We start from the raw sequence: 26744 nt of genomic DNA on the forward strand, positions 1-26744 counted from the left end.
CATACCTCTCAACCACCCAATCACAAATCCCGTGAACTCTACCTCCTAAAATATCTTTTTTTAACAAATAAATTTATTTATTTTTGGCTGCATAGGGTCTTTGTTACTGCACACAGGCTTTCTCTAGTTGCAGTGAGCGGGGGCTACTGTTTGTTGCGGTGCGTGGGCTTCTCATTGGGGTGGCTTCTCTTGTTGCAGACCACGGGCTCTAGGCACGCGGGCTTCAGTAGTTGTGGCTCATGGGCTCAGTAGTTGTGGCTCACAGGCTCTAGAGCGCAGGCTCAGTAGTTGTGGCGCACAGGCTTAGTTGCTCCGCAGCATGTAGGAGCTTCCTGAACCAGGGCTCGAACCTGTGTCCCCTGCATTGGTAGGCGGATTCTTAACAACTGCGTGACCAGGGAAGCCCTCCTAAAATATCTTAGACCTGCCCACTTCTCTCCATCCCCACAGCCACCACCCTAGTCCAAGCCGCCATCTTCCTCTGCCTGACCACTGCACAGCTTCCTCTCTGATCTTCCTGTTTCCACCCTTTCCTCCTCCCATTCTTCTTTCCCAGAGAAGCCATGTTAATGTGATAAAGTAATGGCTCTGCTTCAAACCCTAGCTCTCAGGGAGGCCTTTTTTTTTTTATTAAATTTTTATTGGAGTATAGTTGATTTAGAATGGTGTGTTAGTTTCTGCTGTACAGCAAAGTGAATCTGTTATACATATACACATATCCACTCTTTTTAAGATTCTTTTCCTATGTAGGCAATTACAGAGTATTGAGTAGAGTTCCCTATGCTATACAGTAGGTCCTTATTATCTATTTCATATATAGTAGTGTGCATATGTCAATCCCAACCTTTCACCCCCGCCCAGGAAGGCCTTATGAATCTAAAAAAAAAATTCCTCTGGTCCCCCACACCGATTTCCAAGCTTCCTTTTGGCCCCCCTCAGTCTCCAACTCTACACTTAAGTTATTCTGAACTTCTTTCGGCTTCCTCCAATAAATATGTTTCTCTTGCCCCTGGGACTTCACACAAAGAGTGTTTGCTCTGCCTGAAACTGCCCCCGCCAAACACACCTCCTTCACCTACTACTCATCTTTCACATTTCAGCTTGAATGTCATTTCCTCAGGGCCAGACATAGCCGTCCCTCTCACATGTGCTCCAGCAGCTCTGTCCTTCCTCCATAATAATAAGTTACACTCTGCTGTGATAACTTCATGCCTGCTTCCATCGCTAAACTAGCTCCTAGAGAACACAAACCTCTGTCTTATCCATTGCTGTATCGCCAGAAGTTGCTAGAGTCTTTGGCTCAAAGAATGATGAAATACACAGCTGAATGAATGAATGAATGAATGAATAAATAAACAAGCGAGAAGGCCGTCGTTGCAGGATGTGTCGCGGAGGACGCCCACCTGGTATTGCCTAAGGCGAGTTTAGTTAGTGTCAGGACGTGCCTGGAAACACAGCCACATGGCGGCGGCCCCGGGCACGTACAGACCACACGGGGGCGCCCCCGGCTCGTTGTACGTGGATGGCACCTCGCCGGACTCAGGTTCGGTTACTAATCGCCAATGGGCGACAGGAGGCGGGCTTCTCCCTCAGACGGACAGTATCGCTCCGCCCAATCTGATTCATCTTTTCTTTGGCCCCGCCCACCCCAGGCCTCAGAGAATGAGGGTGGGCGTGATGGAGCCGCCGCCAACTGAACTCCGGCAGAGTGCTCTCGAGGCCGAACCAGCGCGCCTGGCGGTCTGTGAGTGGGCGGAGGGTGGCTAGGGGCGGGGCCTCAGAGATGACAGGCAGGAGGCCGGCCCCACCCCTCTCGCCCAGAGCGGCCGCGCCAGCGCTGGGGACAGCAGAAGTGAGTACGTGAGCGGCGCAGCAAGAACCCAGCTCGGACCCCGGACGGCGCGCGCACCCGGAGTCCCCGATCCGAGTCGGGCCCGCAGCAGACCTCTGGATTACTGTGCACACCGAACTACCGCCACTTGCGCACTCCCTCCCCGGGCCGCCTCCCCGAGTCCACTGGTTCCGAGCTCTCCAAGCGCCCCGGATCCCCTAGGACCGGTCCGTCCAGATTCCCCTGGGACCGACCTGCCCACATCCCTCAGCATCGCCCGGCTCAGGGCGCCGCCTCGGTCCCGGAGCCGCCTGCTTGGATTGCACCCTCTCCTTGCCTGGATCTCCTGGGACCACCGTGCGCGAGCCTTCTTCGGAGCCCGCCGAGCGGACCCTCCCGCGGGTGCCCGCAGCCCCGCCGGCGCGGCCCGGCGCGGCTCGGCTCGGCTCCCGGAGCCCGCCCCGGCCATGGCCCGAGCCCGCCCGCCGCCGCCGCCGCCGCCGCCGCCGGGGCTCCTGCCGCTGCTCTCTCCGCTGCTGCTGCTGCCCCTGCTGCTGCCGTCCGGCTGCCGGGCGCTGGAAGGTGAGCGGCGTCGGGGGGCGCGTCCAAGGGTTAAGGTGTCCGGGGTTGCCCGAGCGTGGGCCGGGAAGGGTCCGCGGTGTTGGTCCGATGCGGGCTGGGCGCACTTCGGAGGAGGCTCGGTCACCCGCGCCCTTTCCGGGGGCCGGAGGATGGGGTGGGGAGGACGCCCTCGGCGCTGCCTCGGAGGCTCCAGCTACCTCTGTGGCAGGCAGTCCGCCGGTTGCGGGATCGCGGGCAGCTCGACTCGGGAGAGCGTTCCCCGAAAGTCATGGCCCGGCCGTGAGCTTCTGAGGGAGTACCCCGCACTCAGGGCAGAGGAGCGGGGCCCTGGGCACCTCCTGGAGGCAAGGAAGTGTGGGCGACCCACCAGGCAAGGCGGAGGCTCTGAGGCTGATGCGGGGCTGTGGCGGGTGGAGGCGAAGCGGGACTCCCCAGGTTGAGGGGCGGCGTTGGTTCGGAACCCCTTGGAGTGATCTGTGAGAGTGTGAGTGCGTGCACCCCGCTTTGTCAGGGAATGGCTGCGGGGATGGAGAGGCGGGGGCCTGTTATTGTTTACGGTTTACGAGCGCCAACTACCCACGAGGTGCTGTGTGCACCGGCGTTGCACGCGGCTCTGCGGCACCCCCTCTGCCTTCTAGCAGGACACCCCGAGTGCTGGGGTCTCCACCGAACCCCTGAGGTTCCGGGGCTTGTCCCAGGTAGTGCCGGAGCCGGTGCCTTACGCATTAGCCGGTGGGAAGAGGCCGGGCTTCTCTCGATGGGTTCTGTGAAACCTGCGGAGACTGCTGCTCAGGAGGTTGCTCCAACTTCCAAACGACTGTGCTTGGATGGACAGCCCAAGTGTTTTTGGCCCCCGTGGGAGAGTTCACACACATCCACTTGACACAAGCCTGAGGGGACAGAGGCACTGACACTGGTTAAACAATAGACAGACAGATGCAGACGCCAACGCACAGTTCCCAAAATTTTTGGAGCCATTAAATGAGGGAAGAAAAACCTTCCTTAGGTGGAGGGAAGGACACCACAGAAATTTGGGGGAAATTGGGATTATAGGCAGTACTTATATTTGGTATCTTTAACAAATCCAGTCACTTTCTTAGTTTAAGAACAAACACATGAATTCCGTGTGACTTGGTTTGTTCATATGTTCACTATCGGTAAACTTAAAGGTTGGAAGGAAAAAAGAACAGAGTTCTGAGAGAAAGGCATCCTCTGGTGCTTTCTCATTTTCTCCAGGGGAAAAAAAACATTCTTCTGAACGTCTTTTATCTCTGAGCCCATTGGTGCTGACAGACTGATTCACACGGGTGGACGCATGCAAATCCAGACAGACACACCGAGGTCGCGCCCACGCTTGTGCACGCTCACCCACATGTGTGTGATAGGATCACAGGCATGAGAAACCGGTGTGGGGATTTGTTGTTGATTGCCTCAAGGGTGTGAGCCAGGGAGCCTGCTGGAGTTCCCAGGTCTGTGTCTTAGCCCAGGAGAGGCGACACAGGCACACGCACTTACAGGACTGTGTGTGCCAGGCCCCAGAGCCCTTGTTGTGGGGTGTGGTGGGTGCTGATGCTGAGAGTGGAGTGGGGGGCGTGGTTTGGGTCAGGTGAGCAAGGGGTACCTGAAAAGGCTCACCCCTTCCTTCCTCCCTCCCTTCTTCCTTTTTCCCTTCCTTTCTTCCTCCTTTTCACCCCTCACAATCTGCTGGTCCCTCTAGACCCTAGCTGGCAGGCCCTAGCTGGGAGCTGACATCCAGGCCTCCAGGCCCAGGACCCGAGGGGCTGACCAGGAGGCAGAGGCCTGATGAGCTATAGCAGCCCAGGAAAGAGGACAATGGGGCCACTGCCCCTACTCTGTCCCCTCCTCCCTCAGGCTGTGAAGTGGGATCTGGGGCTATTCCCTGGCTGGGTGGGTGGTGGCTGGGAGGCCAGGCCAGTGTGGGGTGCCCCTAGGAAGGTAGCAGTGCCTCCCAAGTGTGACTTTCACGAGTTCCTTCACTTTTGCCATATATGAGAACTTAGGGTCTTCCGTTGGCGTGAGAATGAAAGGAAAAAGAGAGATGACGCCTCAGGGCACTGACCCCAGCCCAGTGGTCTACCTAACCACACTCCTGCTTTCCCTCACTGTGAGATGGGATAGTAGTTGAACCCACCTCCTAGGGCTGTTATGAAGATTAAATCCTTAATGTGTGTCAAGTGCTTAGCACAGCCATTGTTATTCAAGGATTAACTGTTATTATTATTACCCTAGGGTCTGCTCCTTGGGGAGCACCAGAAAGTGAAACTGGTGTGTACCCTTGTCCTGCTGGAGGGAGCTTAGAGGACGCAATAATGGGAGGAGGAAAAGTTGGTCTGGGGAGGAAGTTGTCCCCCCAACTCCTCCATCTCTCTCCAGCTTTGGGAGGGAGAGGATGGGATAGGAAGAGAGCTGGGTCAGGAGACAGCTGTCCTTGACTCCTGCCTGTACCCCATCCCTATTCTGGAGCTCGAATGGCGGGATGGGTGGACCTGGGTGTCCTAGGCTGTGGCCAGAGGACAGGGCTAGGTGGGACGCCCAGCACTGAAGCTCCCTTCAGCCCCCCAAGCTTTATGGGTGGAGGATTTCACCCCCTTGCTCCATCCAGTCTTCCCTTTGGTTTTGCCAGGATTTGGTTTGCCCTTGGCCTTAGGGAGACTTTAGGCTCTTGGCCTCTGAGGTCGTTATATTTAGGCCCAGGGTCCTTGAGCTGTGGGTGCTGTCCCTCATGGTCTCATTGATTAGATGCTGTCTAGCACCTGGTTGTTCTTCCTCCCTGTACACTTGGGGTTCATGAAGATTCTGCATCCAAATATCTCATCAGTTTTCCATGAGGATGGAGCTAGGGTCCTTGCTTGTCCTCCTTGGTTGAAGAAACACCTCTCTTCTTGCCCTCTGATTGATTCCCACCTGCATACACACACAAACACACACACACCCACCAGAGACACACACAAATTGCCCTCGAATTTACCCTCACTCACAGGGAAACAGGGCCCACTTTGTTGCTCACTCTCCTTTCAGGTAATGTTCTCCAGTCCCCCAAGCCAAGACCATTCTCCCCTTCAGGACCATGAACCGGGGAGTGGGGTCCAGTAGGTGAGCGGACCAGGAACAGGGCGTGGGATAGGAAGGATGTCTGGACCATAGGGTCCTTATACCTCAGATAGGACGAGGAGGTCCCTGCTGGGAAGAGACCCTTTTGAGAAAAAAGAAACAGTTACCAGATGTAAGAGGGGGGGCTGGACAGCCTTCTCCCAGGCAAGCCCTGTAGCTGAGTTGCTGCTGTAGTGGAAGCAGGCCCTGGGGGGGAGAGGCAGTGTGTGACCCATCTCTTTCTCAGAGGCGGCAGCAGTGACCACTGAGTAGGTGGCAGCTGAGAGGGGACAGCGGGCTGGGGTTTCTGTGGCTTCCTCACTTGTTCAGTGGCCTCTGGCTCACCAGCCCCCCCGCCCCACCCGTGTTTGTCTTGAGCTGGCACCTCAGAGCTGCGACAAGGGACAGCAGCAGGGATTTGGGGGAACCAGTTTGCCCGTCACTGTCTTCCCTTTAACCAGAACTGCTGCCACCGCCGCCACTGTGGCCTCAGCGGCAGCGAGCTAACCCAAAGCTACCGTGGGCAAGGCCTCCGCCACCCGCCTTACACTAATTAAACAGCATGAAGAGGCTGAATCACCAGGCCTGCATAGTTTGAAAATTGTAGCCCTGCCTGTTGTGCTGAGTCAAACTGGTTTGTCGGGATTGGGCAGCTGGGAGTGGGGGGAGGGAGACTGGATACATCTGGGCACCTGATGGGGTGGGAGAGGCCCCCTGTCCCAAAGGCTGGCCCTGGCATCGGGTCTCCTGTTGCCTCTCTGCCCCCAGACTCCTGGTCAGACCCGCTGTGGCTGGGATCGCAGGGAAGGGCTCAAAGGCTAGCTGTTCATCCGTCCTTCTGGCTGCTGGCAGGGCCACAACTGGGGTTGGGGGTATGGATGAGCTCTGAGGCATTTGGGCTCCTGTCCTGTGCTTCTTCCTCCCTTCTCCTCCCTCTCAGGTTTATTTAATTATAAATCTCCATGATCTGAGGGGAAGAATGAAAAACAAAATGTGTTCTGTTCTGGGATGCTCCCCTCTCCTCCATCCCAGACTGGAGGCCCTCGGGGCCATGGCAGGGGGAGGGAGAGGTGGCCCTCCAGGTCCCATGGCAGGGTCTGCTTAAGACCCCTTTCTCCCCGGGCTGACCACCCTGAGTGTGCAGGTTGGTACACGCGTGTACACACACTGACACGCAGGGGAGGAGCAGGATGGGAGAAGACGGGACAGATCCCTTGGATTGGTTGGCTGAGGTAGGGACCCCAGGCGGAAGAGGGGGACCAACTCCGAGGTGACTGGGAGTTTTCTCCCTCTCTTTGCAGGCAGGGTTCCAGGGTGTGCCTTCTTGCCCGGACCCTGCCCCTCTGTCCTCCTGCCCCTGCACGCGCTGCTGGCCCAGCCCAGGAGCGTGACCTTTCTTTCCCACCACCTCAACGTCTTCGGTCTGGAGTTTGGGCCGGTGGGTTTCTTGCTCCTGTCTCTAGATTTTTTTGATTCTCTGGTCTCACTGGCATGCCTGTTCCCAGGGTGGGGTGCTCTGTGTGACTTGGGGCTTGGGGTTGCTGTGGGGTCTGGCAGTTCCATAAGGTTGTGTGTCCCTGGCCCTTCACTAGGGCAGGTGGCAGGCTCCCAGCACCAGGGCGGCCCAGTGAGGCCCTCAGATACAGGCTGGGTGCCCACGATGTTCTCCTCCTGCTGGGCCCCCAACTTATGTGTTGCCCAAAGCTCCTGAGGCTAAATGCCTTCATAGTGCCACCCCCTCCCCAAGGGCTTAGTGCTGGGGATGGTGCCATTGTGCTGGCAGGGAAGTGGCCTGCTGCTTGGGCAAGGGCTGTACCTGGGGAAGCTGCACCCAGCCACACCCAGAATCATCTTCACGCCCCTGCCCCACCCCTAGCCTCGTGACCTGTGACAGCTCCTGCCTGGGTCAGGGCCACTGGAAGCCGGTCTGGGGCTTGTTGCTTCCCTGAGCCTCCGGCCGAGGCTTCCCCAGTACCTTTGCTTTCTTAGCGGACAGTGCCCTCTCCTAACTCTCCCTCCTCCCCACTTGAAAGCTCACCTCATAGAAAGAACGTGCTTGCAGTGTGTGTGTGTGTGTGTGTGTGTGTGTGTGTGTGTGTGTGTGTGATGTGCATGGAGGATGCACCGCTGAGGCTTTACACAACCTCTAGATGTTGATACTTATACTGTGTCTGCATGCTCCTATGGAATGTTTTGGTGCAAATGGGCATCTGTGCGTGTGCAGCTGATGCTAGTTGTGTGTGACTGTGTAAGAGCATGTCACCGTGTCTGTACAGGGAAACTGGTGTTTGTGTTTGCACTTGACTACACTCAAGACTGACTTGTGGTTGGCAATAGTGTGCAGTTGGGTGTGTAGGGAGAACGCACTGTTGAATGCACGTGCCCTCACGTATGCATATGTCTCAGGAAATCCGCACATCTGAGGGCTGTGAGAGTGAGTCTTTGCCTAAGGCAAGCCCAATCTGTGTGTAGGAAAGACTCATTGTATATGAATGTCTCAGGAAGACTGATCTGCTTGTACCATATGCATCCGTGTGTCCGTGAAAGACAGACTGTGGCTGTGTGTGAAGCCGTGTGTGTGTTTGCGGGTGGCTGTGGCTTTGTGTGTTTTTGTCCACCATACGTGTGACTTGTCGCGGTTTGGCCCCAGTGGCGGGAATGAGCCCAGCCGCTGAGAACTGGGTGATGTGTGTGCGTCTGTGTGTGCACAGGCGGGGGCCACACAGCTGCTGCCACGTGGCTGTTCCCCGCGGCCCTGTGAAACCTGAAAGGGGTGCTGCTTTCCTTCTGAGCATTGAAGCCCCGGTGCCAGAACATCCCAGAAAGGCCTGGTGGCCACTTCCCTGCTTGCTTCGTGGGTTGGTGGGGTTCCCTGCGGGGCTGTATCGGGGAGCCGCCACATGGTGGGACAGAGGAGGGTGCGGGTGCAGTTGGCAGCTGGAGAGTGTGGAGATTGCTCCCTCATTCCTCTTTTGTCCTTGTCCCCTGTACCTGTGTCCTTTACCCCCGTGTGTGTGTACCTACACACACCCCCACGCCCACACATGCCACACACATAGAAAAGGTGGGCTCTGTTGGGCTGGGTCTCTCCCTGCCCCACCCCCCAGACAGATGGATTCTGGGACCCCCCCCCCATGTTCTTCCTGAGGCTGGGACCCAGACACCTCAGGGTCTCCCTCTTGCTGAAGCAAAGGCCCCTCTCCTCCCCCAGAGAGCAAGCCCCCTCCCCACCAGGGTGACCGAGCCCTTCCTCAGGCACACATGACTCGAAATCTAAGTCCTCTCCTCATTAATGGGAAAAATGTGCCGAGATTGAGCGATGGCCAAGGCTGAGCGATGGCCGAGGGCCGATCCCCGCCCCCTCCCTCTCTCGATCCCCAGAAATTAAACAGAAACGAAGAGCCTACCCCACCAACCTCCCCCCGCCCCCTCCCCCCACTCCTCCTCTCCGAGCCGGCGCAGGGCTTGTTTTAAACTGCGGAGGAATCTGGCTGGAGGGGGGAGGGGCTGAATATTTGGGTTTAAACAGTTCCAGATGGGTTTGGCACTGGCTGAGCAGAAGGAAGTGAGGGAGATGGAGGAGGGAGGCAGCGCGAGGGAGCGGTGGGAGCCCTGGCCTGCTCGGCGGCGGGCGGCGGGCGGCGGGCAGACAAGCAGGCGGACTGGCTGGGGGGAGGGGGTGCGCTTGGCTCGCCGGCTCCCGGGGACAGCGGTACTGCGGGCCGCTGGCTAGCGAAGAGGCTACTTGGCAGCCTCCCTCTCTGTCTCTGTGTCTGTCTCCTGGGGCCTCCTTGTCTCTCCATCTCGCTGTCTTTTGTAGTCCACCGCCGGCCATCCCGGCTGTCTGGTCCTAGCCAGCCGGCTCGGCACATCCCTCCAGTTCGGTGCCGCCCACCATCCGCCTGCTCCGCCCGCCTGTCTCCCTCCCTGCCTGTCTCTGGGCCCCTGCTTCTGCCCATCCCCTCTTCCCTCCCGTACCCCTCTACCCCCCTGCTAAATGTCTGTGTCTGTCTGTCTGCCAGAGGGGCCTGTCAGGCCACCGACGATGAAGCTGGGATAGCTCATCCTGCAGCCGGGCCCTCCAGGGACCAGCTGCTGCTGCAGGAAGACGAGGGAGCCTCACTCCCCAAAGTGAATTGCTGCTGCTCGCTGCTCCCTTTGCCTCACATGAGGGCCTGGGGCCACAGCTGCCTCATCCACCATCCTAGGCTCAGACCCAGACTGCAGGAGGCTGCCGAAGGCCGCAAGCCTGGAGCCTGTGGGGTTTGGGTCTTTCCCTTCCTGGATACCTCCAGCCTGCCGCATTGTTGATGTAGAGGCCTTCAGAAGTTCTGGGGCGGCCCTGCCCCATTCCAGCTTGGAGTTGAGGGGAGAACTGCTGGCTGTCTTCCAGGCTATGGGAAAGGACTTGGGGCCTCTTTCCTGCTCCTAGGTCTAATGTTGGGGTCACACTGTCAGAGAGGAGAGTTTTCAAGCCAGAACCCAGATCCAGGTTCCTAGGGGAGCAAGTTTACGTCAGAAACATTAATAGGCCCCTCCTGTGGCCAAGCAAAAGGAAACAGATAAAAAAATCCAAAGCTCAGAACAGGATCAATGCTGTGACAAAGCACCTGGCCCTGGATGCATAGAGGAAGGCATCCAACCCTGACTTGGTGGTTCCGGGAAGGCTTCCTGGAGGAGGTGACATCTTGGTTGGGACTTAAAGTATACACAGGAGCTTTCCAGGCTTTCTCTGTTCCCCCTTTACGGAGGGGCATATTGCAGTCAGAGTGCCCTGGTTAAGGGGTTAGTTGTGGAATCAGATAGACCTGAATTTGAGTCACCTTTCAACTTTTCACCTCAAGTCCTAACAGTTTTACCTTACACCCTATATATACTGTATCTGGGCATCAGTTTTCTCATATGTAAAAGAGGTACGCCAACAGTACTTTTATCCAAGGATTGCAGGAAGAACTGAACTAGCTCTAGAGGAACTAGTCTGGGCCTTGGTGGCCCTCACCCCATCCTCAAAGAGCATTCCTGTCCTGTCCTCCAGAGGTGGTCTGTGGGAGGCTGGGTGAGAGTGGGCTCTGGCCTGTGACTGCTCTTCCCTTCCCCTGGGCGTGTGTGGAGCTGGGCCTTTGTGCTGGGAGTGGAGTCAGGGGAGGCCTGAGCAGCAGGGTCTGAAGCACACGGCCCTTTGTTCCAGGATAAAGGCCCTGCCAGCCCCTTTGTGTGGAGATTAGCAGAGCCTGTAGGTGTGTGAACTGGCCCTGGCTTCTGCCTCATTAACCCAGACCTGGGGTCAGCAGCTGACACCCACTCCCAACTGGCCCGACAAGACATCTTTGGGGCTAGACATCTCTGGGGGTGGCTGCAGGGTCTCCTCTGGGCCAGGGGAGCTGAGGGTTTGGGGAACTTGGGGGTGGGGGTGGGAGTACCTGGTGGGCATCAATGTCTGGCGTCCTGGCCTTTCCTGGGCAACCTCCTCTTTCTCTTCGTCCTAAACTTGGCCCCTGACCTTTTTTCTCCTTTTGCTCCCCCAGAGACCCTCATGGATACAAAATGGGTGACGTCTGAGTTGGCATGGACATCTCATCCAGAAAGTGGGGTAAGACTTCCCCACCCTTTCTCCCGAGTGTTGGTTGCCAATTAACCCCTGCAGCAGGGCTCAAGAAGGGCTGCCTCTGCCCACTGCTTGTCAGTTCCCCCTCTTGCGGCACCCCCATCCTCTTCATCTGTCACCTTCCTCCTTTGCCTGATGGTCCGTTTCTGTGAGCGTTTTCGTCTCTGACTCTTCAGCCTGCCTCTGTCCCCCCTCCCCCATACACACCATCTTTGTCTCATTCTCCCTCTGCCCACCCCCCAGCCTGTCTTCAGCCTATTTCCCTCTCCTGCCTGACAGCCCTTTGCATGTCTGTCCTGACCATCTCCCTCCTTCCTGGGTGCTTGGGAACAAGGAAACCTTGGTTCCAGATCTCTGACTTGCTGTGTGACCCTGAGCAAGACAGTTTGCCTTTCTGGGCCTCCATTTCTTGACTGTTACATTCCTGTAGTCCTGACATCTCTAAAGTGTTCTAATTAACCTCCCTAGATGTCCTTCACAACTACACTGAGTTCTGGAACACTGGATTTGGGTGACATTACAGGCCCTTAGTCACCAGACCTGACTCGGTGACCTTGGGCAAGTCCCTGCCTTTGTGAGTCTTGACTTTCTCTCCTCTGGAGTGGGGACAACAGATGTACTGGATAGGCCAAGAAGTTCGTTTGGGTTTTTCCGTGAGATGTTATGGAAAAAGCTGAATGAACTTTTTGGCCAACCCAATACCTTGTTAAGGAGCTGTGAAGGTTAAATGTGACGGTAATAGTGATAACCAATGTTTATTGAGTGCTTGCTCTATCTATATCAGGCATTGGTGCAAGCCCATTACATATATTAAACTGATTTAATTCCTCACAGCCTCATTTACTTGCAATCAGTCCCACTTTATAGACAATGAAATTGAGGCATAAAGATAATAAACATTATAGCTAATTCTCACATAGTACTTACCAAGTGCCCCATTCTAAGTGCTGTAGTCATTTAAAGTCATTTATTCCTTATACATCTTTCTTCTTACCATGTTACAGATGGGGAAGTGGGGGCACAGGGAGGTTAAGTGACTTACCTGTAGTCACACCACAAGCAGAGAACTGGGATTTGAACCCACGTAGTCTGTGTGCTCAACCACTACACCATGGAAGCATCTCTGTGAAGTAAATATAGCAGATCTGTGCATGTGGTGAGCACCCGGCAAATGCCGGTGCTTACTCTCTGTCTTTTTCACTTGCACAGTGGGAAGAGGTGAGCGGCTATGACGAGGCCATGAACCCCATCCGCACGTACCAGGTGTGTAACGTGCGTGAGTCAAGCCAGAACAACTGGCTTCGCACAGGGTTCATCTGGCGGCAGGACGTGCAGCGGGTCTACGTGGAGCTCAAGTTCACTGTGCGTGACTGCAACAGCATCCCCAACATCCCTGGCTCCTGCAAGGAGACCTTCAACCTCTTCTACTTTGAGGCTGACAGCGACGTGGCCTCGGCCTCCTCCCCCTTCTGGATGGAGAACCCCTACGTGAAGGTGGACACCATCGCGCCCGATGAGAGCTTCTCGCGGCTCGATGCCGGCCGTGTCAACACCAAGGTGCGCAGCTTCGGGCCGCTCTCCAAGGCCGGCTTCTACTTGGCCTTCCAGGACCAGGGCGCCTGCATGTCGCTCATCTCCGTGCGTGCCTTCTACAAGAAGTGCGCATCCACCACCGCAGGCTTCGCGCTCTTCCCCGAGACCCTCACTGGGGCTGAGCCCACCTCACTGGTCATTGCCCCTGGCACCTGCATCGCCAACGCCGTGGAGGTGTCGGTACCCCTCAAGCTCTACTGCAACGGTGACGGGGAGTGGATGGTGCCTGTGGGTGCCTGCACCTGTGCCACCGGCCACGAGCCAGCTGCCAAGGAGTCCCAGTGCCGCCGTGAGTGGGGACTGGCCTGGGGAGGGTCTGGGCCACAGCCGCCCGCTGCCCCCTACCCACCGCTTCCTACCTGCCAGACAGGGAGGGCTGGCCTCAGGTCTGGGGCAGAGGGAGGAAAGGGAGGAGGGGTATCAGGTGCAGAAAACATGGTGCAGGGAGGGAGATGAGAGAAAATGAGGAGAAACACCAGGATACTAGGAGAAAAAAATGAAGCTAAAGAGAGAGGAAGGAAGACATGGAGAATCCTTGACAAGGAGGCACCTGAAGAACGTGCTCAGAGTCTCGGGAGGCCAGCAGAGACGCCTGTTTGTCCAGCACCATGTTTACGTTTCACTCTGCAAGTATTAGGTGGGGCCCAGAGCTGCAGGCACCTCGTGCTTGGCCGTTTTACCTGGGGGGTCTCATCTGCATCTTGAGAAGCAGTATTTATAGCACAGAGGTGAGGGGCCCAGTCTCTGAAGTCCTGAGTCCTGACTCTGCCACTTACCATCTGTGAGACCTTGGGCAAGTTATTTAACTCTTTGAACCCCAGTTTCCTCATGTGCAAAATGGGGGCATTAATGGTGATTCCTTCATGGAGTTGTAGTGAGGCTTAACTGAGTGAATGCATGGCAGCCCTTGGAACAGTGCCTGGGACGTGGGGAAGCACAGCACCATGTAAGCGTTCGCTGTGACTCTCAGGAGCCCTGGGATGCATGGGGGACAAGGATTGTTTTGTCCTGGTTTCATACACGAAGAGGTTAGGAGGCCTGTCTTGGGTGGCTTGCCGAGACTCATAAGACCTCACAGTGTGCTAGATTTTCCAGCTATAATACCCGTTCATGAGAGGTTCTCTCATCTGAGCCTTACCACAACTTTGTAAGGTAGATTCCAGCTATGTCTCCTGGTTAGCCAATAAGAAGGCTCAGAGAGGTTCTCCACTCTAGGCCTAATAGCTGGGAATGTGGGAGCTGGGACTGCAGCCTCATCCAGTGCTGTACCATGCAGGCCAAGGTGCTGAGGGCCTTGTCTTCTGTCCCCTCTGCCCTGTTCTCCCTCCTGGCACTTGCAACCTGAAGCTGCAAGGGGTGGAAGTTGGCTGTTAGCACAGCCCTCAGTGTAAGGGGGCTGGAGGCCCGACCTGGCTGTGAGACCCAGTGTCGGGTGCTGTCGTGGGAAGGTGAACAGTGCCTTGCCCTGCCCCTCTCCACTTCTCTATGGGAACCTGCCCCCAGACTTCCTCCTCCTAAGTGGAGAAAGGGGTGGGGGTGATGAGCCTGACAACCTGAAGAGCGGCTAACACTCTGCAGGTCCTTAGCAGGAAATGCACGCTGGTTCCCATAGCAACCAGGCTGGCCTGGCCCCTGCCCCCTCTCCCACTGGCTCAAAAGAGCTGGGATGGAATATCACCTTAGTAGAGGGAGATTAAACCCCAGAGAAGGGCACAGACCCAACTCTGGGCATACCACACTCCGGACGACCTCCCCAAAGGCAGTTGTATATGGTCAGGATGACCATATGCTTTAGTGTGTCCAGGGCAGTCCTGGTTTATGCCTGCCATGCTAACATGATTATTACTAGTGCCCGCTTTCACTCTCAAAATAGTGCAGTTTGAATAATAAATTATATGGCCATCGTAGATATGGGGACTCTCCAGAGCCCAGGCCCAAATAGAGGCTCTGAAGGGGTGTTCAGGCACCGAGGTCTGGGCTCCCTTTGGGGATTGGGGTTCCGTTCGTGGATGCTTTGAGGCCTCTGAACTCCAGGTGACCCCAACCTTCCTGCCTGCTTTCTTTCTCTCCTTTTCTCACCCCTCCTCAGCGCCCACCCCTGCCCCAGGGCAGAAAGGAGCTGCTGCCCTGCTCCTGGTTGGGTGGGGAGAGAGGTTGGCTGTGAAACTCAGAGGCCCCACCTCCTGGCTGTTCTGGGTTGTTCTTGAGGATCTTCAGGAATAATTATCCTTGAGCTTCAGGGAGGGGTGGGGGCGTCCCAGCAGAGTAGAGGCTGCTGCCAGCCCACTAGCGGTCTCTTCCCATCCCCTTCCCTCCCCTTCCTCCTCCTCCCTCTTGTCCCTGCCTCAACAAGTCCAGGCTGTCCGGGTGATGGAGCTGACGGGTGATGGAGCTGACGTCTTCGTCAGTGAGGCCCCAGAGTTGGGGGTCAGGGGCGGGGCAGGGGCGGGGAGGAGTCCGCTGACGTGGGGTTTCTACGGGGCAAAAGGGCCTTTTGTAGCTGCAGCTGGACTTAGGCAGTACCAGCACGGCCCCCTCAATCTGGGAGGTGGGGGGCCGAGCCCTGTGCTTGGGAAGGGCCAGATTCCCACGGAGGTGTGGAGGGTTGGTGTCTGCAGGGTTGGAGGTGAGACGTCCATCCTCTTCTCCCCCCCAGCCTGTCCCCCTGGGAGCTATAAGGCGAAGCAGGGAGAGGGGCCCTGCCTGCCCTGCCCACCCAACAGCCGCACCACCTCGCCAGCCTCCAGCATCTGCACCTGCCACAGTAACTTCTACCGCGCAGACTCCGACTCTGCAGACAGTGCCTGTACCAGTGAGTGAACGCGCGTCCTCACACTCTCCTACTCGAGGCCTTCCCTCTGCGGGCCGGCCTGCGGGTGCCTAAACAGTCTCTATGAATAACTCCACTTTCCAGATAGGATAACTGAGGCTCAGGGGGGTTAGATGTTGTGTTCAACATGGCACAGGTAGGAAGTGACCAGCCCTGAGCCAGAATCCAGGTGAGCTGAAAGGCTTAGCCCTTCCACCAACATTTAATAAGCATTTGTTAGCTCCTCGCTGGGTATCAGAAACTGCCTAGGACCCTCTAGTCCATTACTCCTTCCTCTGTCTACAACTGCTATTCTTTTGGCCCAACTCTAACCAGAGAGGGGACCTCACACCCCTGGGGCAGCCTGGTGTCCTGCTTTTTCCCTGCTTTGGCCTTTGGTGCCAGGCATTGCCAGGCGCCAGGGATGTGGAGGAAAAGATACAGTCACTGTTCTAGGAGCTTGCAACCTGGTGGGAGAAACAGATGTGAAAACAGATAATGACCATATAACGTGCTAAGTGCTGGGCTGGAGGGATGCCCAGGAATTGTTACAGGAATGCAGAGGGCGGGAAGAGAATGAATCAAGGAAGGTTTCCAAGAGGAGGTGACCTCTCAAGTTGAGCCTTAAAGGCCAAATAAATAGGAGTCTGCCCAGTGAAGAAGTGTAGGAAAGGTATTCCACTTATTAAAGCAGAGGCAAAGGCAAGGAGGTAGGAAGCAGCTTGGAGTGTGCAGGAACTCTGGACAGATGGTGGTCCTAGGGCCCTAGCTCACTGTCTTCTCCTTCCACTTTCCCCACAGCGGTGCCGTCTCCGCCCCGGGGTGTGATCTCCAATGTGAATGAGACCTCGCTGATCCTCGAGTGGAGTGAGCCCCGGGACCTGGGTGGCCGGGACGACCTCCTATACAACGTCATCTGCAAGAAGTGCCATGGGGGCCTTGGGACCGGGGGCACCATGACCTGCTCACGCTGTGATGACAATGTGGAGTTTGTGCCTCGGCAGTTGGGCCTGACAGAACGCCGGGTCCACATCAGCCATCTGTTGGCCCACACGCGCTACACCTTTGAGGTGCAGGCAGTCAACGGTGTCTCGGGCAAGAGCCCTTTGCCCCCCCGCTACGCGGCTGTGAATATCACCACCAACCAGGCTGGTGAGGAGGGCACACAGGAGGGTAGGGCCTGGGTCATCTTCCCCCACATAGAGCTGAGGTTGCCTGGGGCACAGACCATCGGGGGTCCCATGGGAACTGGGTCCTTGGGAAGGATGCCAGGGCCCGTGATGAGCCCCCCGCTCTTCCCCTAGCCCCGTCTGAAGTGCCAACACTACACCTGCACAGCAGCTCCGGAAGCAGTCTGACTTTGTCCTGGGCGCCCCCAGAGCGGCCCAACGGAGTCATCCTGGACTACGAGATGAAGTACTTTGAGAAGGTCAGAGCCTCAAGGGACAGGAGGAAGCCTTGGGACAAGAAGATTACCCCAGATAGTGTCAGGGGCCCTTGGGAGCAAAGCCTTGGGTACTGAGGGGGGGTGGGCAGGGGCCGATGAGTGTCAGGACCCACTGAGACACAGCCTTCCTCCTGGTATTGCAGAGTGAGGGCATCGCCTCCACAGTGACCAGCCAGAAGAACTCCGTGCAGCTGGACGGGCTGCGGCCTGACGCCCGCTACGTGGTCCAGGTCCGCGCCCGCACTGTAGCTGGCTATGGGCAGTACAGCCACCCGGCTGAGTTTGAGACCACAAGTGAGAGAGGTACACACCCCCACGCACCTGTCCCTGCCCCTGCCCCTGCCCCTGTCCACACTTTCCACCCCACCACTCACCTGTCCCTCCCCGTCTCTAGGCTCTGGTGCCCAGCAGCTCCAGGAGCAGCTCCCCCTCATTGTGGGCTCTGCCACGGCCGGGCTTGTCTTCGTGGTAGCTGTTGTGGTCATTGCTGTCGTCTGCCTCAGGTACTCCCAGGCCCAGGGGCCGACTAGAGCTTCCCTTTAGTGCCCTAGAGCCCTCTCGCCACACAGGTGAACCATCACCCACATCAAACCTAGAACCACAGCCTTCCTAGGCCCAGGCTATCCTTGTTGGAGAGGCTCTCTCCAGTCCATGCCTGTGTCCTCGTCCTGCCCCCTCCCTGTCCCCTGAATCTACTGGCAGATTCCCTCAGGGACCAAGTCCACTGAGCCTCTTGCCCGGAGACCCAGTGGCAGCTAGAGCCACTGACCATAGCACCAGGCACTGGGCCGTCCCCTATGGTCTCTGCCCCTCCTGTGAGCCCAAGGGTGCCCTGAAGGGAAGGAGCTGCGGACTTGTCTCATGCCTCCCCTCCACCCTGCCCCTCCAGGAAGCAGCGGCACAGCTCTGATTCGGAGTACACAGAGAAGCTGCAGCAATACAGTGAGTTTGCCTCCTCATCCCAGCCTCCCAAAGCTCCCTTGGTCCCTGCAGGGCTTGGAGACACCCCTTTCCCTGTCTGGGACTTTATTCCTTTAACTCTTACCCTGGCCGGCCCCTCCTGCTTCCAATTAAGTGCCATTTCCTGAGCCCCTACCTCACTCCCGCTAGCCCCAGAGATGAGTGAGATGTGACCCCTGTCCTCAGGGGTAGTCAGTCTTGTGAGAAAGACAACATAGGTATACACAGGAAACAATGAGAGAACAATTAAGTGTTAAGCCGGGTGTTCCTGTGACAGAGGGCAGTGAGAGTTCAGAAAAGAGGAAGGCTTCCTGGAGGATGTAAGCCTTGGGCTGAGCTGAGCCAGGTGGGATAAGCAGGGTTTAGAGAGGTGGGGGAGAGCATTCCTGGCTAGAGGAGCCTCTGGAAGGTAGTGGGTGGTGTGGGGAGAGTGCCCGACGGTGGGGGCAGTGAGAAGACTGGTTTGACAGCTGCTGGGAAGCCAGGCTGGGTAGTTGTGGCCAGTCCTTGGAGGGTCGTGAAAGGTAGGCAGAGGAGTTTGGACTTGACTGCACCACCGGTAATCTGAAAGGCTCTCAAGCTGGGGAGCAATACAATGAAAGTATTGTTGTAGGAAGACAGTTATGTGGGCTAGATTGGTGAGCAAAGTCTAGAGGCAGAGAGCCCAGCTGGGAGGCTATTGCAGTAGTCTGGGTGTTGATGGCCTGGACAAGGTCGGGGGCAGTGGGAATGAGGGGAGGGACGGATCTGAAATAGGTTTTGACACGATGAGAGATGAGGGAGAAAGAAGAAGAAGAATCCTAGGTGTCTAGCCTTTATGGTTACTAGTTCTCACCAAGGGGACAGTGGCGGGGTGGGGAGGGGCAAGTTCTGGCTTCAACAGAGGAATACGGAGCAGGTTTAGCAGAGAGGCTGGGAATGTGTTCCTGTCTGGGGCAGTATCCCGGGTCTCAGAGTTCCCTCACTGTCCCCAGCCCGAGGATCTCGCCCCCTCTCACGCCCACCTTTTCTTCCTTAGTTGCTCCTGGAATGAAGGTTTATATCGACCCTTTTACCTACGAAGACCCTAATGAGGCTGTGCGGGAGTTTGCCAAGGAGATCGATGTGTCCTGCGTCAAGATCGAGGAGGTGATTGGAGCTGGTGAGTCCCCTGGGGCACGGTGGGGAGGAGAGGCTGGTGGTGACCCCGAGGGAGGGCAGAGGTGGTTGGGTACAGAAATAGCTTACTGTCTGTGCTCTGTGCCCTGCAGGGGAGTTCGGGGAAGTGTGCCGGGGTCGGCTAAAACAGCCTGGGCGCCGGGAAGTGTTTGTGGCCATCAAGACGCTCAAGGCGGGCTACACAGAGAGGCAGCGGCGGGACTTTCTCAGCGAGGCCTCCATCATGGGTCAGTTTGACCATCCCAACATAATCCGGTTGGAGGGCGTGGTCACCAAAAGTCGGCCAGTCATGATCCTCACTGAGTTCATGGAGAACTGTGCCCTGGATTCCTTCCTCCGGGTAAGAGCCAGCCCCTGGCCCCTCCCCCTCTTCTTCCCCCCACCCCCCAGAGAGCTAGGTTGGGCAAACCACCCCCTCCCACAAGTCAGGCAGACCCTATTCAAGTCCAAATATTTACCGAGGTGGCATGGTGCAGGGAAAGAGCTGGGCCTTCAGAGCCAGAAAGACCAGAGTTCTCATCCTGACTCTGCCCGCCCCCTACTGCCTGTGTGACCTCAGGCTTTACTTAACCTCTCTGAGTCTCCGCTGCCTTGGTTGTAAAATGAGAATGGTAAGAGCTATTCGGGTCCTCACAGGGGTTAATTGGGTTGATATATACAGATGCCGGCCACACAGGAGGGCAGCTTCCTTACTCTCAGTGCACAGTGGACATGGTCAGAGGGGTAGATGAGGCATGGTCTTGGAGGACTTCGAGCGGGTGGGCAGGCGGGCAGGCAGGAAGGTCTTGGGTGGGCCCAGGGCCAGGCAGGAGGCAATGGGCACCCCCTTGAGCCTGCTCGTTGCCTCCAGCTCAACGACGGACAGTTCACGGTCATCCAGCTGGTGGGCATGTTGCGGGGCATTGCTGCCGGCATGAAGTACCTGTCTGAGATGAACTACGTGCACCGAGACCTGGCTGCCCGCAACATCCTTGTCAACAGCAACCTGGTCTGCAAAGTCTCAGACTTTGGCCTCTCCCGCTTCCTGGAGGATGATCCCTCTGATCCTACCTACACCAGCTCCCTGGTACACGAAGCCGCTGGGAGGGAGACTGGGGGCGGGGCCAACCAGGCAGGGGCTCGGGGCTGGGGACGAGCCTCGAGACATAGGGTGAAGGGCGTGTGCCCCCCCAACCAGGGCGGGAAGATCCCCATTCGCTGGACCGCCCCAGAGGCCATAGCCTATCGGAAGTTCACCTCTGCTAGTGACGTCTGGAGCTATGGAATCGTCATGTGGGAGGTCATGAGCTATGGCGAGCGACCCTACTGGGACATGAGCAACCAGGATGTGAGTGGGGCCCGCCAGAGCGCTCGGGTGGGTGGGAGCTGGCTGGGGAGCAGAGTGGTGGCTCACTCCAGGGTTCCCTGCTCTTGGCTCAGGTCATCAATGCCGTGGAGCAGGATTACCGGCTGCCCCCACCCATGGACTGCCCCACAGCACTGCACCAGCTCATGCTGGACTGCTGGGTGCGGGACCGGAACCTCAGGCCCAAATTCTCCCAGATCGTCAACACCCTGGACAAGCTCATCCGCAACGCCGCCAGCCTTAAGGTCATCGCCAGTGCCCAGTCTGGGTCAGTTCCTCTGCCTCTGCCCTTGCCCTGCTCCCGAGCCAGCAGCACCACCCCTGCTTCCCCTGACATCAGGACTCATCAGGTCCCTCTCTTCTCCCCACAGCATGTCACAGCCCCTCCTGGACCGCACGGTCCCAGACTACACGACCTTCACGACAGTTGGTGACTGGCTAGATGCCATCAAGATGGGGCGGTACAAGGAGAGCTTTGTCAGTGCGGGGTTTGCATCCTTTGACCTGGTGGCCCAGATGACCGCAGAGTGAGTGTGCCTCACATTTGGAGGGGCAGGGCTGGGGGCTCTGAGCTGGGCCCAGAGTGGTGGGCAGTGGGGGAGGGACTGACTGTGCCCTTGGCCCGTCTGCAGAGACCTGCTCCGGATCGGGGTCACCTTGGCGGGCCACCAGAAGAAGATCCTCAGCAGTATCCAGGACATGCGGCTGCAGATGAACCAGACGCTGCCTGTGCAGGTCTGACACCCAACTCCCACTGGATGGGTGCCCTCCAAGGACTGTGCAGGGACTCTGACCAGCTGGCTGGACTTTTGGACTTTTGGATGCCTGGCCTTCGGCTGTGGCCCAGAAGGTGGAAGTCTGGGGAAGGCCCAAGCTGGGACTTCTCCTCCAGGCCTGTGCTCCCTCCCCAGGAAGTTTGCCCCAAACCTCTTCATATTGAAGATGGATTAGGAGAGGGGGTGATGACCCCTCCCAAGCCCCTCGGGGCCCAGGCCTTCCTGTTCTCCAGTGGGGGATCCCCACCACCTCAGACTTGGCTGTTCTTCAGTGCTGGAGGTCCTGGCACGGTCAGGTGGGGAATAAACCTGGGTTCCATAGGGCCCAGCCCTGGCAGGGGTCTGGCCCCCCAGGTAGGCAGAGAGCAGTCCCTCCCTCAGGAACTGGAGGAGGGAACTCCGGGAATGGGGTAATGTGACATCCCCATCCCGAAGCCAGCTGGCCCCTCCAGTTTGCACAGGGACTTGTTCTGGGGGCTGAGGGCCCTGCCCCACCCCCGCCCTTGGTGCTGTCATAAAAGGGCAGGCAGGGGCAGGCTGAGGAGCAGCCCCTTGCCCCCCAGAGACTGACTCTCAGAGCCAGAGGTCGGATGTGAGTGAGTGAGAGTGTGTGTGTGTGTGTGTGTGTGTGTGTGTGTGTGTGTGTGTACGCACTGGCCTGCACAGAGAGTATGGGTGAGAGCTTGGCCCTCTGCCCTGCCGTGGGGCCAGCTGGGCCGTCAGCGAAATAAAGGCAATAAGATGATTCTTTTGCCCCTTCTCATTCGACCTCCCAAGGCAGGATTCCCTGATGCCCTCAAGTTCACAGTCCCTCAGCACCAGCCCTTCAGAATTCCCAGGAGTCATTGGGAGGCCAGATCCAAGCCTCTCCAAGTACAACTTCCCTTTTATGCTTCAGCCTTGCTGCATCTAACTTCTTGGAAGTGGGGCAGTAACAGAAGAGAGCAAACTACCCCAGAGCTCCTTCCTTCTAAGGCCCAGGCCTTCCCAGGGGCTGTCGGGGCAGACACTTGAGTCTGGACGGTGTTTTACAGAGTCCTTTCACACCCATTGTCTCTGAGGGGGCTGGGGGTAGAGGCAGTTGGTCAGCTCCCAGGGTCACATGGCCCCAGACAAAGGGGATGAGAACCCACTGGGGTTCGGATCCCGAGGCCAGCTCCTTTCAGCAAGTGTCAGTGGAGAAGTGTGGCTCCTCTTTACTGAACGATTACTATGCTCCTGGCACTGGGCTAAAACGCTCCATTTATACACGGATCTTATTTAATCTCACAACAACCCAGCCAGGGAAGGAAGTATTTTTATCTCTTTTTTACAGAGGAGGAAAGGGAGAGGTTAAGTAACTTGCTCAAAGTCGCTGAGCCAGTAAGTGAGGCCCGAGGCTGGGATTCCCACCCAGAGACTGCCTGCACACTTGAAAGGTTCAGAGGATAAATAACCAGAACCAGGGAGAGGGTTAGGAAAACAGCTTCTGGAAATAAATGTCAAAGGAGAAAGGGGGTGGAGTGGGCGTGGGGCTCAGAGGCCCCTTAGATGCAGAAACACACGGGGAGGTGGGGTGGGAGGTGTGTGCAGTCACTCTCCCAGTGTCAGAAGGAGGGAACCTTGGGCAGTAAACCTTGGTGGGGCATGGAACAGGTTTCCAAAGAACCTGCCCATCCGGGTCTGGCTGGACCCGGGAGGGAGTGTGGACAAAGCCTCACAGATCTCGCACATCTTTCCAGGCAGGGCAGAGCTCCGTAGGGGACTTCTAAGAGGGGGCGGTAGCTAGGGGGAGGCGATGCTGCAGGTGTGGAGGCCGAGGCAGCTATTGAATTCAGGTGCAGGGGACCGGGCCCCGGGAGGCAGGCCAGAGCGGTGGGAATGGAGTTGGTCTAAGGCGGAGGTTGAGGGTTTCGGCCCGCCGGCTCAAAGCCTGGCGGGGAGAGGGGCAGGGGCGCGGCTGTCGCGCGGTGCCGGCTCCGGGGCCCGCTCTGGGGCTTCTCCCGCCGCGCCGCTCCTTAGTATTCCCCCCACGGAGCCCAGCAGCGCTGCAGAGGCTGCCCGGGGGAGGGGCGGCCCCGAGGGGGTGGGGTGGGGGAGAGGGGAGGCGGGAGGCGCGGGGAGGACCCGGGGATCGGGGATCGGGTGGGACGGAGCTCCTCCACCAAGCCCTCCTTTCTTCCCTGGTTGGGGACTCTGCCGAGGGCGGGGGCTCGAGGGGACGATGCGGAGCCCCGAGGCCGCCTTGGGCCCAGGCGCCGCCGCTGTCAACGGCGCGAGGTGTGGCGGGCGGCCAGGGGAGGGGACGCGGTGCTGAGTGGCGTCCTGCACACCCTGCGCCGCATTCCCGGGCTGAGGGCTCAGATAAAGGGGAGGGGGTGTTCCAAGCTCCTGCTCAAGTGTCCACTTCCTACTCCCGAAGCTGCGGAATGGGGGAGGGTCCGTGGCCCGCGTCTCCTGGAGTGACCCCCTAACCTATTCCTTCACTCTAATCATTTTAGCGGGAGTCTGGGCTGGGGGCTCCGCACGAAGAGGTAAGGCATCGCCGCCTACTGGGTAGGCAGAGGGAGCGGGACAGTTGGGCGCTGAGCGCCGGGGAGCTAGGGGTGGGGGGTTGGGAGCCGCACAATGAAGGGACACTTGGTGTGTGCACTCCAGGCTGAAGATTTCAAGGGGCGTCTGGAACTCAGCAATCCGGGGTGCATAAGGTATTCTGTTGGATGTGCCCTGTGCAGCACAGGACACATACCTCCCTTCACGTGTGATCAGATCTGTACTCCCCTGCATGCACACTATGTCCCCAAGTCACCTCCCTTACCCAGGTTCTCACGTCCTGTTACAAGATCCTCCCTGGCCCCATCTCCCAACCCACACACCATAAGAGCTTCCCACGACTGAAAAGAGGTGGGGGAAGGGATGCTGAGAAGGAAGGACAAAAGCCATCCGCCTTCCTGGAAGGCTCCTCCCCCCCAGTGCATTCCCACCTGGGCCGCCCAACCCTGCTAACCTGTGTCTGTCTTACTGGGGGCTGGGATGAGTCTTCAGACCCAGGAGCAGTGGGGGTAAAGAGGGATGGGGCGTGGTTAGGGCATAGGAAGAATGAGGGTACTCAGGAGGGGTCTGGCTTTCCGGCGGGCAGGTGAGGAATGAGAGGTAGTGAGGTCTTCATCTGGTTAGTCTTCGTTAATTAATTACACATTCCTGGGGGCAGAAAATTAGATCTCCCAAGTTAGTGCTTAAAAAGGGAAGCCAGGGACTTCCCTGGTGGCGCAGTGGTTGAGAATCTGCCTGCTAATGCAGGGGACACGGGTTTGAGCCCTCTTCTGGGAGGACCCCACATGCCGCGGAGCAACTAGGCCCGTGAGCCACAATTACTGAGCCTGCGCGTCTGGAGCCTGTGCTCCGCAACAAGAGAGGCCACGATAGTGAGAGGCCCGCGCACCGCCATGAAGAGTGGCCCCCGCTTGCCGCAACTAGAGAAAGCCCTCGCACAGAAACGAAGACCCAACACAGCCAAAAATAAATAAATAAATAAATAAATAAATTAAAAAAAAATTATGTCCACAAAATACCAGCAAAAAAGTAAAAATTCAAGCCATGGAGAAACACATTAAAAAATAATAATAATAAAAAAAAGGGAAGCCAGTGGGATGGGGGGTGGGGGGAAGTGCTAGGCCTGGGGTTCCGGCAGCTTCCCCTCACCTCCCTGATCCCATCTGCCCCAGAGAGGGAGTTGCAGCCCCAAATGACACATTTCGTGCCTCTCTCTGTGCCTGAACACAGAGAGTAGGGATAGGTAGAGAGAGTAAGCTGCTCTAGACTGTGCTCAGCCCCTGATGGTATCCCCCTCCTCCAGGATGGCCCCAGGGAGAGGTCCCTGGACAGCAGCTCTTAGATCTAAGTCTGGGTGGCCAGACCCTGGATTAGAACCTGGAGATGTGTGGTGACTGGGGTAGTGCAGTGGGAATGGCTGCAGATTTAGAGTATAGGCAGACCTGGGGTCAAAGCCCAGCTTCCTAGTCTTTGACCTTGGGCAGGTTGACCTCTCTGTACCTGGATGTCCCCATCTATAAAAAGGTGTAGTAATCATTTCTACCTCATGTGATTGTTGCAAACATTAACTCAGTTAATACATGTAAAGTGTGTGCTAGTTTCATAGTAAGTACTCAGAAATGTCAGCTACTATTTTTATTAGTAAGATGTTTGAATAAAATATAAGAACAGATAGGAAAATGCTGAATAGTGCTTGGTGCGTAGCAGGGGGGAAACCAAGGCACGGGGGGAAATCCACCAACCCCGTTTCAGCCACGGGATGCTGGACATTATGCTGCAGGCTTAGCCCAGGCGCTGGCCCACTTCCTGGGATAGGGCTGCTGGGGCCTGGGTTGTTTGACGGCAGTGAGGGTGACGAAGCTCATTAAGGGTTAGAGAATGCAGCAAGTTGCCAAAGAACCGAGGGACCGTGGTTTCTGCATTTCTCCCATTAGTGCACTGATCCTGGGTCTGTTTGGGGGTGGGGGAGGGGATTCCTTCCCTCCAATATGCATTCATTTTTCAAATATTTACTGGATATTTACTACGTGTCGGGCATTGTGCTGGGCACTAGGATATTGTGATGAACAAGAGCAAAGACAGATGCTGCTTCAAAGAACTTAGTCTAATAGGGACATAGATGCTCTTCAAATAATTATGCAAAGAAATGTATATAATTACAAGGCAAAGTAAATGCTATGTGGGTGCAGGATCAAATCACAGCTTTAGTGACCTGAGCCAGTCTAGGACAAGGCCAGGGGTCCTCTAACCAGTTATCTGATGCCCAGCAGAGGAAGCTGGGACCCCCCATTACTATCCAGGTCCCTTTATTTAGCCTTTTGGTATCTGACCCTGAGTATATCTTCCCTCCCTCCCTCCCTTTTTCCCTCCCTCTCTTTTTCCCTCCCTCCATTTATTCAACGTACCTTCATTGAGCTCTTCCATATGCCAGTCCAAGTGTATGGAGCTGAGGGTGTGGGGATGAACCGGTTACAGCTCCCACTTCCTCAAGGTACACACAGCTCAGAGGGGGACACTGATATATAAATCAACTAATACAATGTGGTGAGGTAAGTGCTACAGCTAGGTAAGCACCAGGGGCTGGAAGGAAGGGACCTGGGCTGGGAATTCCATCAAAGAAGGTTGCCACAGAAGGTGACTTGAATTAAGCCTTGGAGGCTGTTTGCAGTTAGCAAGAGGGGAGAAGGGAGAAGTATATGCAAAGGTCCTGTGCCAGGTAAGAGCAGGGCAGTCCAGGGGCACACAGGACATTCCAGCTCAGGATGAGGAAGGAACAGGGTCATGGACAAATGACATTGACCAAGACTTCCCCTTTCCCATAATTCCTCCCCAGCTGGGCCTTCCACTTCTCACAGCCCAGAAGACTAGTCTTGGGTACCTGGTCCCAGCAGTTCTACGACTCTACTTGGGCACCCTCTCCATTGCTACTTCTGTAGCCCTCTGCTCTACCTGTTCCCTGCTGCAAGGCACACTTGTCTACAAGCGTTTCTGAGCA

At 57.0% G+C, this 26744-nt stretch overlaps 1 protein-coding gene across 2 annotated transcripts; it reads left to right on the plus strand.

The window, feature by feature from the left end:
* The first annotated feature begins 754 nt into the window (after window positions 1–754).
* Window positions 755–21962, plus strand: EPHB3 (EPH receptor B3). Of its 2 annotated transcripts, XM_036850716.1 has the most exons (16): window positions 755–2413; window positions 11050–11114; window positions 12339–13011; window positions 15379–15534; window positions 16333–16683; window positions 16836–16960; window positions 17122–17281; window positions 17373–17481; window positions 17868–17920; window positions 18957–19079; window positions 19189–19436; window positions 19947–20162; window positions 20274–20423; window positions 20516–20709; window positions 20813–20968; window positions 21074–21962. In XM_036850716.1, the coding sequence occupies exons 1-16, from the start codon at window positions 2299–2301 to the stop codon at window positions 21180–21182; spliced, it is 3003 nt and encodes a 1000-aa protein (XP_036706611.1). In that variant the 5' UTR covers window positions 755–2298; the 3' UTR covers window positions 21183–21962. The 2 variants fall into 2 exon arrangements, with proteins under 2 accessions (XP_036706611.1, XP_036706610.1); XM_036850715.1 differs by having other exon boundaries at window positions 19947–20423; window positions 21074–21617.
* Window positions 21963–26744: the final 4782 nt, after the last annotated feature.

This window comes from Balaenoptera musculus, chromosome 4 (assembly GCF_009873245.2).
Source record: "Balaenoptera musculus isolate JJ_BM4_2016_0621 chromosome 4, mBalMus1.pri.v3, whole genome shotgun sequence".
NCBI classification, from domain to species: Eukaryota; Metazoa; Chordata; class Mammalia; order Artiodactyla; family Balaenopteridae; genus Balaenoptera; species Balaenoptera musculus.

Excerpts from the sequence above, each read along its gene's own strand:
- EPHB3 (XM_036850715.1), top strand. The coding sequence starts at position 2,299 with ATGGCCCGAGCCCGCCCGCCGCCGCCGCCGCCGCCGCCGCCGGGGCTC. Across the intron at positions 17,482-17,867 it reads ATTGCTGTCGTCTGCCTCAG|GAAGCAGCGGCACAGCTCTG; the intron begins GTACTCCCAGGC and ends CTGCCCCTCCAG. Across the intron at positions 19,080-19,188 it reads CGAGGAGGTGATTGGAGCTG|GGGAGTTCGGGGAAGTGTGC; the intron begins GTGAGTCCCCTG and ends TGTGCCCTGCAG.